General features: G+C 38.9%; 1 protein-coding gene across 1 annotated transcript; it reads left to right on the plus strand.

The window, feature by feature from the left end:
* The first annotated feature begins 1,633 nt into the window (after nucleotides 1–1,633).
* Nucleotides 1,634–11,519, plus strand: LOC105355579 (oocyte zinc finger protein XlCOF6-like). Its single transcript, XM_011483278.3, has 2 exons — nucleotides 1,634–2,065; nucleotides 8,935–11,519. The coding sequence occupies exons 1-2, from the start codon at nucleotides 1,897–1,899 to the stop codon at nucleotides 10,074–10,076; spliced, it is 1,311 nt and encodes a 436-aa protein (XP_011481580.2). The 5' UTR covers nucleotides 1,634–1,896; the 3' UTR covers nucleotides 10,077–11,519.
* Nucleotides 11,520–12,233: the final 714 nt, after the last annotated feature.

The raw sequence follows: 12,233 nt of genomic DNA on the forward strand, positions 1-12,233 counted from the left end.
ATTATAAGAAATGCATGAATGCATACCTTAAATTACACTTATCTTGTCTTTAAAAATCAGTTCAGCCTTCTGTCTTACTGTTGATGATCTGTAATGTTCTTTTTTATTCTAAATCTTTGATGTTATTTGTGTTATTAATCAGTTGTTGTTACGCATACCTAAAAATATTAAATGAGGCACAATTTTGACCAAAATTGTTTTATTTGTTCATCTAATTATTTTTGTGAAGTCAAAGTCACATTTCAACAGGAAAATATTACGAATATAACAATTATATTTAACTAGATTTTAAGAATATGTGGAAACACTAAATTTTTCCATACTATTTGCACATTATACATTATTTACATACCAAACATTAATTCACTCTTCAACACAAAAAAGTCCTTGACAATTTGCCAAAACACGGCATTTAAGCCAGATCTGATTCACACTGCCCATCAGTGTGAGCGGCACAGAGAGTCCCTGATGTGAAAGGACTTTATCCTACTGATCACTCTTTCCACTATAATTCTGAGGCGGGTAATGGCTTGGGTTTGTTCTATTTCCTCCTTGCTGATGGAGCTGAAAGCTTAAAAGGTGGAATCATGATCTCAGATCCATTGTCAGTAAGGAGGTCTTCAATGAGGAACTTTTGTCCGCCATGACATCGTCTCCTGGCTGCAGCAAAGGAACTTGGCTTCTAAGTCATGGATGTAATCCAAAGCCTCATCCAGAGCACCTGTGAAGATAAAGAAATTAAAAATCAGTCTTGATATATTTATTCTACCTTTCAACACAACACAGTAATCATGTTTTGAAAAGTATGTTAAGTATTTAATTACAAATACATTTCATTTATTTTGGTTAATGACAAAATACCCAAAATTAATTAAATACATGTAATTAAAATAGGTGAGAGCGTGACCAGCTTTTATTATATACATTAATTTTTTCAGGTAGAAATGCATTTATCCAATAACGGTATAACGGTACACATAGTTGACTAACGTTAACCAAACACATTATGAACAACCTTACCTGCAGGTGGGTGTGTCACGTAGTCCTGATCCATCTTTACTGCCTTAGCTTAGCCACCGTGTCGCTATCTTCACAGCATAGCTGCATAGACTGACGTTTGAGGTTCTGTCATATACTGACTCCCTTCTCAAAGGAGCAGTAAAGTTTTTCCAAGGGAAAATACTCGGGACGACACCACTCTTCAGGCGACGAACGACGCAGCCGCACCACACATCCGGAGCGAAGTTAGTAAGTGCCGGCAGCAGAGGGTGCTACCTGTGTTTACATTAAAACTATGCCCTTCCTCTCTTCAGATCGCCTATATCCATTTGGGTTTCAGGTTTGGATCCACAGGAAAATAATGATATGAGAGGCCAGGCTGTTTTTGGTTGGAAGACGAACAGCCTGGAACACAACAGAAACTGCAACTCTTCGACTCTGCCATTCTTCATATGTGCCGCTATGCTAACAGGAAGTTGTTTTACACGTCATTGACGTATTTCCGGTCAAAAAATGCGGAAGTGTGAAAAAGGTCTATTTGGGAAGTGTAAAATATTTGGACTTTCATTCCAGAGCAGATAGTGGCGCTAATGCACCATGATGTTGTTTGCCAACTGCAAATCCACAAAGAAGAACGTTGAGAGGGGCTAGCAGCATTAGCATTTCAGAAGAAGGTGGTGTTTTTTTCAGGACTTTTTTAAGGTTGTTGGACAGAGTGGACGACACGTGGTTTGTGTCGGAACTCTTCGCATTTTACAAGGTCAAAGTGTCGTAAACTAGACAATTAGTGATTAATGTAAGGACGGATGTGATTGTGAGACTAAATGATCGGAACTAACTAAGAGGACGGCGGTGTTTGTGTGAGTTTGAGTTCAAATCGGAGCAGCTGCAGGAACGATGTCTTCACTTCAGTCTCTGAGAGAGTTTATCAGCGAGCGACTAGCTGCTGCAGCTGAAGAAATCTTCAAACACTGTGAAGGAACCATCGTCCAGTACGAGCAGGAGCTCTGTCGTCAGCGCAGACTGCTGGATATCTGGAAACCACAGCTTCAGCTGGACGCTATAGGTATGTTCACTTCAACCTCGGACATGAGCATTCATCTTGCAGAACATAATGATTCGAGTGAAAGTGGACCGATTCCTGTTTATGTTGGAGGATTACGGTCCGCCATCTTGAAGCGGTAAACAGGCGCTCTACAGTCCTGAGCTTCTTTTATGCTCTGTTCTCCGCCTCTTTCTTATAGAGTCCTAAACTGTTCATAATTAAATATGTCCTCATGCAAATACACAATCAACCAATAAATGTCTCCTAAATATATAAAAAGATCATGAAATTGTGAAAAACCTGCACAAAGATTTTAAATTAGCCATTATTATTAAATATATTTCATTTAGCTTTAAAAATCTGTCCATTATTTTAAAACAGCATTTTAAAACATTAATTTTAATAATAATATTAATGGATTAGATTTTTCTGCGCTTTTCCAGACGCTCAAAGCGCTTACATTGTGTCCATTATTCATTCACTACTCATTCATACTTGGTGATGGTAAGCTACAGTTGTAGCCACAGCTGCCCTGGGGCAGACTGACAGAGGCGTGGCTGCCATTTTCGGGGGCGGCCGTGGTGCAGCGGTAGGGCGGTCAACCCATGATCGTAAGATTGCAGGTTCGATTCCCGCCTTGCACACCCACGAGTCGAAGTGTCCTTGGGCAAGACCCTGAACCCCACCTTGCCTCTGGTGGTAGGCGGGCGCCTGTGTTTGGCAGCGGAGCCGCCACCAGTGTGTGAATGTGTGTGTGACTGGGTGAATGGGTCTGTGACTGTAAAGCGCTTTGTCCTTGTAGGAAGAAAGGCGCTATATAAGTATACGCCATTTACCATTTCGCGCCTACGGCCCCTCTGTCCATCACCGGGACATTCATGTACATTCACACACCAGTGGAGGCCACACTGGAGGCAAGGAAGGTGAAGTGTCTTGCCCAAGGACACAACGAAATTTTGGCTGGTGGGAGCTGGGAATGGAACCGCCAACCCTTTGATCATTGGACGACCCGCTCAACCACCTGAGCCACTGTCGCCCTAAAACCAATTTCAATTATTCATTCATTCATTTTCTTAACCGTTTTTCCCATTGGGGTCACGGGGCTGCCGGAGCCTATCCCGGCCACTTGTGGGCGAAGGCAGTGGATGCCCTGGACAGTTCACCAGTCTGTCGCAGGGTAGAATGTCCTCAATCACACATCCATTCACTCTCACACTCACACCTAGGGACAATTTTAGATTAACCAATTCACCTATGAATCATGTTTTTGGACGGTGGGAGGAAGCCGGAGACCCGGAGAGAACCCACGCATTCACGGGGAGAACATGCAAACTCCATTAATTTTAATCATGATCATTATCATTATTATAATTCTATGTTTTTTTTCAGAACCTCGGATTTTAAAATCAATATTTTCCAAAGTAGCTTTGTTTTTATTTCACAGAATTACTTATTTCATAATAAGCTTTTCCAGCAGAATGACTCTGTCAATCAGTGAAGGTGGTTGGGATCTAAACGCACATTGGCTGATCCCTGGAAATCGACTCGTATTCCTAGATACCCGCTCTGTGGTGTGCCAGTCAGAGAAATGACATTTCAGCAACATCTGCACGGCTTTGTTGACATTAGAGGATCAAATAGAGACAAACAATCTGTCTTCTGCAGAAGATGCAAACATGGACAACTCTGTTTTTGGAGTTTGAGGGTTTGTGTGGACCACAGAGGAGCTTTCTTTAAGCGCCGGTCGTCCACATCTTGAAGTTCCCGTTGAAACACTCCAGACTCTCGTTCTCTGTGCAGGATTGCTATATAGTGTCCCAGTTTTCCAGGCCAAAAGTCACCTGAAAACCATCAGACCCAACAAAAAAACCCGCAGATCCTTCTATGACCGCGGTCATAAATGAAAATGCAAAATGTTTTTTTTTGCAATGGAAAATGCACAGGTTTTATCCAAAAATCCTCACGCTATTCTCTCAGAGCTCTTCTCTGCTCTGCAGCTAACACAGCTCCGTCTCACAGATCCAGTCTGTCGTCACATCTGTTTCCCCCACACGTCATCACTGTGGCGGCTCCCAGGAGGCGAGCTGGTGGACAGAAAGACCCCTGAAAGCAGAGCCAGCCTGCCCGAGACTCCTGAACCTTATGACATTTTTTTTATTTTCATCAAGACGATATTTATCAATCAGGTTCTCTGGTTTTATTTTTCCCTCTCGGGTTAACGCGGGACAGCAAGGGTTCAAACTCGGTCAGACTGACTGAGAGAGATGGAAAACCGCTGAAGCGGCCGTCATGAAGGGAGCTAAAGGTGGGATGATGTCATGAACTCAAACATGGAAACAGGATTACCATGTATAACTCTTCAAAATTAAAACCTGATCTCTGACAATTCTCCGTGTCTACCATGCATTGTAAACGAGATAAACACACCGCTCCATGTAGCGAACAGGCTAAAAACATTAGCTGGTAGCTCCTCCCACTCCTCCCTGGTGTGTTCACGGAGCTCCAGTACATACATAAGATTAGAGGCATTCCAACAGTCAGCCAACCTGACTTAGACCACTACTATGTTATCATGAGAAAAAAAATAAACACAGAACCGACCCTAAAACCGCCCAAAGACAATTTTTATCCGCAAATTTAGGACCAAAACCACCAGATATGGTAACACTGTGGATGTGACTCCCCCTAGTGTTGACGAATGGGCATTGCGCGTTCACTGAAGTGACTTCGATCGATGTAGTTAGGGTGCTGCTGCTTATGTCTGATTTAAGGATGAGCCAATCACAAAAGTATCTCCGCCTTGGCTGGTTTGATTGACAGGCAGACTCATTCTGCTGGAAAAGCTCTTCATGAAAAAAAAAGTCATTCTGAAAAACAGCGATGTGAAATAAAAACAAAACTACTTAGGAAAATTGATTTTGAAGTCCAAGGTTCTGAAAAAGCCATATAATTATAATAATATTCATCGTGATTAAAATGAATACTTTAAAATGCTGTTTTAATATAATGAAGAGGTTTTTAAAGCAAAATGAAATACATTTGATAATATAATGGCTAATTTAAAATCTGTGTGTAGGTTTTTCACAATTTCATGATCTTTTTGTATATATATGAGAGATTTGTTGGTTGATTGTGTATTTGCACAAGGTCATATTTATTTATTTAATTATGAACAGTTTAGGACTCCATACTTTCTTGCTCATCTATGCAAACCGAAATGAAAGCTATCAGAAGAAAAACGTCTCAGCAAATGCTATTCGCTCATCAAATTCGTGCTGCCACCTTTATTTGAGCGTGGCGAAACCCTGCGACAGTGGTCCAAATGTATGTGAAAAGTGGCATATCGCGCACCAAACCCTGCGTCCAAAACGCTAATAGATATAGGAAGATTGTTAAGAAAAACAACCACTCAATTCATGCGCAGCTCTCACTGCAGGAGTGACTGTGAATTATCTGATGAACCCAGACACGACGACTTAGTTGCCGGTGCTTCTGTAGAGCTCTCCAAAACATATAAACCTAAGCTACTTGCTCAACACCGTCCATGTTTTCCACGATGTGACAACAAATGAATTCCAGTAAAACAATGGCAGTTGCCTGGGCGTCAAGACGTCGAACAGTAAATTTGATGCACGTCTAAAGATAGGTTACAGACACGAATTTGACTTGCAAATCGCGTCCGATGTAAATGCAGCATTACTGATCCACTTTGTTTCTCTTGTAGAACAGTGGGAGAACTTGGTAATCACAAGTACCAATATCAAGGTTTTTTTTTGTCTTCTACATACTGCATCCCAAAGCTGTGAAATCGATCCAAATCATAAGAAAGTAGCAGTGGGCTCACAAACGTCCAGATAATTTCACTGTACCTTTTTCTGAATGGAAATTAAAGTATAGGGTATCCCAGATGCACCGCACTTTATATATTGACAATGACGTGGGCCGACCTAAATACTAGTTTTTCAGCAAATCCAACACGGGTGCACGGTGGCACTTATAGTTGGGAAGCTGCAGTTGATTTTTACACAACACGCGGCAGCCGCAAAGGTTTTAAGAAAATGTTGAACTTCAGTGGCGACCAGACATTTTTTTGACAGCCACCGCCCTGGCACATTAGGAGGTAGTGCGATGATAGTCCGGTGGCAGGAATGTTCCCTCTAATCTTTCATTTGTCTATGCATATATAAAAGCTATACTGAGGATGGTGCGCTCAGGGAGCGCATGGCTGCACACGCCGCTCTAAGGCTGTTCTCTTCTCCTTTTTTTGCTAGATACTCACGTAAATCGGGTGTGCACAACTCATGTGATATATGTATCTGAAAAAGGAAGGATGAGCTTGCTTGAATGTCTGTGAAAATGTGAAACTCAGGTTAGGGAGGAAAAAAGAAGGATAAAGAACAATTTCCAGCCGACTGCAAGTCCATTCCCACTGTTTATGTTAATGATCCGTTCAGGTCGTTCATGAACGCTTCATCTCGGGTGAATTTGAGTTTGTAACTGTTTTTTATGTGGTGTAAATAGTAGGGGTGTAACAATACGCTAATATCTCAATTCGGTTCGATTCAGAATTTCATAGGGCTCAGTTCGGTACTGCTGTTTAACAAACCTGCCGTAAATAAACTGCTATTTAACTATTATTTATTGTGTGTGTTTGTGTGTGTTTTGCTGCCGGACACCTGAATTTCTCCCTTGGGAGATTAATAACGTTTTTATCCATCTATTTTCGGTATTTTTTTCAGTACAAAAAGGCTGAAAAAATTACTTGCAAAATGCATTTATTGGTTTTGCATAACAATAAATACAACTGAGCTATGTAAGTGATCTGCTTTATAAAATAATAAAAACTATTAGCTGCCAGGAACCAAAAACTCTGGATACTTAACACTGGCCTGAAAATAAAACATTTTAACTTGCACATTTATTTTCATGTAGACCAGGTTATTACAGTCGGGTGATGCTGTTTTAAGTTCGTTAACAGATTAGATGTGTTACTGTGGCATACGCTATCTTTGTGTAACAATGTCGACACACATCATACGACTTCTTCAATTGTCCTTTCCCTTCATGGATGCTGACAACAAAGCTGAAGTGTTCCCACACAGGAGAGCGTAAGGAGATTTGGGGGGGGGTCGGCTAACATTAGTTCTGTCTCTGCGCAAAGTTAAAGTGACCTGGGGGGTTAGCCCCGCCTATAGCCACTAAGACTCATGGGAAGTGTGAAATCTTGTGTGTCGAATCCTTCAGCATAACTTAATCTCCCTTTTCATCTATAGCTATTGTCATGTTCTCAAATAACACAATGGTAAAAAATAAAATGGTAAAAAATAAAACAACTGTATTTGCATGAACGTTCTATTTGAACTGAAAGCATGTCATACATCGCCATCTGTGTCTCAGTTTCCAGCACGTGCCTTTGCTGATATAATGTCATCAATGTGCGGCTTTATAGTTCTTCACTGAATTAACCCAAAACATTGCAATAATGCCATAATTATCTATTATGTAAGGGATAAAGCCAGATGAGGCCTTTGTTATCATAAATTAATGGAATGCACAGAGGGCTGATCACATTAGACAGTAAACTGCAGAATCTTGTGTTTATATCTGTGTTCATAAATGTAATATTGTGGTAATAAGACATTTGTGGTCAATGTTTTTTGAATAGTTCAAGGGGTGGTCCTACTCTTTTTTTGATGTGTTAATTTGGAGAACTCGGGACCCAATGTTTTTTTTTCTAAATTGTTTTATATTGAAACAAAAGAACTTCTGGGTTTGATTTTATTTTAACATCTTGTTAAATGTCTCTAATACAGAGTACAACTTAATACAAGCTGTAAAAATGTTTGTATAACAGCCGATTTTTTTTGTGAGCTACCGCTAGCTTGAGCATCTCATAAAGAGAATTACAAGAACACACTGCGCAGAGCATTTTTGGTGAACGTTATCAAATTTTTGACTCACCAGCCAAGTTGGCTGGTAGTTAAAAAATTTACCAACCAAATTCTTCCAATTTTTTGCAAAGAAAAACCATAGATGCTTTTTTGAAAAAAAAAAAGATGTTGAATGCAAACAGATAGGAAGTCACAAAAAATAAATAAAAAATCAGATAAAAACAACAGGGTTTTTTTTCTTGAAGGAACTCCTGTATTGATTTCTAATCTATTTTTGATCGCTGCCGCTTGGCGTTTTCATGCAGTCTGTTAATTTTTTTACTTTCAATCACAAATGAGCTGTTTCAGTTTTCTTGCAGAAAAACGCCCCCACGAGAAGAGGGGCTTCAGTCAGTCAACTGTAGTCTTAGCCAACTGTAAAATCAAATTAAAATGTGATGAGAAAAAACAAGATTTACTAAACTACTAAACAGATTTACTAAAGGGGGTCAGATTGACAAAAAAACACTTTTTTCTAATTCTGCCTTCATTTAATATATTTATATATGAAATCATAAAAAAAATAGCCTAACATTATAACACGTTAAAGGTGCATAAAATAATGAAACTCTGAGACGTCTATCCGGTATCACCTCCGCCGTTTTTTTCACTACATGTTTGATGTCCCCTACCTTTGCCCATGAGTGGCCGGGATGCGCCCCCTGACCCTGAAAAGGAAAAAAAAAACAGATTTAGGAGATGAATGGATCTTCTATGATTCCAGGGGTTAATGGGACAGCATTTCTGCACTACTGTTAATTGTCATAAAGCACAACACAAACATTCAACAGTCAATCAGGGGCCTCAAAAGTTTTCAGAGTAGGATGCTACTGAGGGGAAAGTAGGAGGCTACCTCCACGGAGCACTGAAGATTTTTCAGATGTACTTGTAGTAGTTCTTGACAATACACAAAGTCATTTAAAAATCATCAAAGTACTCTTTGTGTTTGTGTCTCTGCAGACCTCCCCCAGCATTATGTAAGTGAAAAGGAGTATTGCTGCAACAAGCAGAGGAACTCCAGAGTCGAACAGGGGGAACCAGAGTCTCAACAGATTAAAGAGGAATATGAGGGACCGGAACCTGCACAGATGAAAGGGGAGCAAGAAGGACTCTACATCATTCAGGTTGAAGAAGAGCTTGATCTGAAGCAGGAAACTGACACCTTGATAGTGACTCCTACAGATCTAAACAATCTGCAGAGCTTTAATGTAACTGATAGTCAGGATGAAGAAGAAGGCCCACATGAAGAATCAACATCAACTACAGATGGAGAGACAGACCCACAGAACAAAGATCGGAGGAAGAGAAAAGACAGAAGTCCTGTCCAAAACGTGGACAGCTCTCACATGTCAGAAAGTCAATCTGACTCTGATGTTAGAAAAAAATCAAAGATGGCAACTTTGATTAAGAAATGCAAACAATCCCTCAAAAGAAAAACACTTTCCTACATACAGTCTGGTAAAATAACAAGAATTGCACATAATGTGACTGTCCACAGGAGAACTGTGTCTAATGAAAGACCCCATGTCTGTGAAGAATGTGGTAAAGGTTTTGGTTACTGGTTTAAGTTCAGGAATCACTTGAGAACTCATACAGGAGAGAAGCCTTTTTCTTGTGAAGAATGTGATAAAAGTTTTTGTGACAGGTCTAAGCTCAAAAGACACACAAAAACTCATACAGGAGAAAAGCCTTTTTCTTGTAATGAATGTGGAAAAAGCTTTTGTGAAAAGTCTAAGCTCAAAGCACACTTGAGAACTCACACAGGAGAAAAGCCTTTTTCTTGTAATGAATGTGATACAAGTTTTAGTCAAATGTCTCATCTCAGAACACATATGAGAACTCATACAGGAGAAAAGCCTTTTTCTTGTGAAGAATGTCATTCAAGTTTTAGTGAAAAGTCTTGTCTTAAAAGGCACATGAGAACTCATACAGGAGAAAAGCCATATTCTTGTAAAGAATGTAATAAAAGTTTTAGTTGCAAATCTAATCTAAAAACGCATATGAGAACTCACACAGGAGAGAAACCTTTTTCTTGTAAAGAATGTAATACAAGTTTTAGTCATGTAACTAGTCTCAAAAGACATGAAAACTCACACAAGTGAGAAGTGTTTAAAAAGGAAGTCAACGTACAAAAAACAGGAACATTTAAAACTGAGAACTCATGCAGTAAAAGTCGGTAGTGGTTCACATCGCTTTGGGGAAATCTTGGGAAAGTGTTCTCTCTGAAGAATTTATAATTTTATACAGAACACACATTACACATAGACAGATTTAGGCACTTGTTTTGAATTTGTTGATTATATTGAATGGGACACCATTATCTCATCTCAGAATTAAAAACAATCACAATAAATAAAAAATGTTTTTTTGGTGTTTTTGATATGTTCTTGTAGCATTTTTCTCATAATAGAGGACACGTATAAAATTAAGATTAAAACTGCATTTCTGCGTCTTTATTTATTCATATCGCATTGGATCAGAAACAGATGAAAAGAGGTTGTTGGAAAAATCTCTGTCCTATTACGCAGCTACAAAGTCTTGCTTTTTCAACTCTAATTCTAAATCTTCCACTTAAGAACAGATACATCCATGCATGTTTCCAGTTTCTCTGATATTGCTTTATTTTATTTTTTATAAGCTCAAATTATTTTGGGTTTGTGAGGTGCTTGTCGCTAGAGGGGGTGAGTGTAAACAAAGGTATGTTGTGAATTAGTGAGGCTAATTTCTACGCCAACAGTCCTGCCAAAACCCAAGAGCGAATTTCTAAGAGTTTCTACAGTTCAGTTCTGTGTTGAAAATAACACAGATTTTTTGATTTGATCTTAACACTGCCATAATTATAATTAAAAGACCACTGGGTATGATTTAACAATAAAAAATATATATAGTTGGAGTGGGATTTTAATCCTTTAACTACCCAACCAAAACAAAATCAGTTAAATATTCGTTTCCTTCTCCCTATTGCCTTTGGGGAATTAAAGGGTTAATGGTCTCCTAATCTGTGTTACTAGAATACACTACATTCTAAAATATCTCACACCCCCCCGCTTACAAACTGTGTGGAGATGGTGGGGGTTTTTTCCAGCGGGATTTGGCTTCTTTCCACACTGCTCTAAGTATCAAAAACTGCTTTAATGACCATGATGTAACTATATGTGACCAACCAGCAAAGTTCCTTGACCTGCATGTGATGCGTGTGCTGAAAACATACTTTTTTGATCTTTCCATTGTGAGATTCTACGCATTTAAGACACTAATTTTTACATTTTAATCACCTGTAAGCCGACAAGTATCAACATCCAAAAAGATAAAAGATTGATGCATATTGCTTTACAATCTCAATCTTGAGAGGCTTAGGTACTCACTTCAAGGCTCACTCAGGTAGTTTAATGAGACCTGGAGCCCTTTCCTACAATATATGGACTCCTTGACATTTCCTCACAATCTGGAGGCTGACTGAGCACCAGTGCAACAAAAAGCCACTGCTGTGACCCTGGTTTTCTCTCTTATTACTACTTATTTAATTACCTTTTTTATTTTATTTATTTATTCTATTCTTTTTAACATTTTTCTTATTTTTAAAAGCCCAAGTGGTTTGTGTTTTTTTTTTTTTTTATTTTTTTTTTTTTTGTGTCTGACTTGGCCTCTTGGGGTTGTTGAAGGGGGTGAGACGGGTTGACATTCGAGTGTTTATTTTTACACATTGCCTTTTTTTTTTACATTTCATTACACACTCTGTATGTCTGTTTAATACAAAAAATGTTCAATAAATAAAGTAAAAAAAAAAAAAGATTGATGCATATTAATATATGAGAGCGATATATTATTGACAAAAATATTGAGCTTCTTCACAAAAGGAATTCTTGTAGAGGTTGCTTTAAATGTAAATGTATAATTTTTTAGTTATGAATGTGAACTAATCTCTTGAATGGGTTTAACCAGTTTAAAGATGCCTTTACTTTTTGTACTGGATTTATTTTAACTTGTCCTGTCCAACACCTGGGGAAACAGATGAGAGCTGCAGGCCTCTTGTGTTGGACATATTTTATTTTAACAACAGGGGTTTATGAATCTTCTGACAAACTAGAGGGATGTCTGAATAACCCCCTTTTGTAATCTAGGCCAAATTTCTGACCTGAAGCTTTGATCTGTACTGATGTTCAAATCCGCATCCTATTTTGTTATCGGAAGTGAAATGCTATTTTCTAGGTTGCATAATAGTTTGTACATTTTCGAGAGAGTTTTATTCAATGAAAAAT

Source organism: Oryzias latipes, chromosome 2 (assembly GCF_002234675.1).
Source record: "Oryzias latipes chromosome 2, ASM223467v1".
NCBI lineage: Eukaryota > Metazoa > Chordata > Actinopteri > Beloniformes > Adrianichthyidae > Oryzias > Oryzias latipes.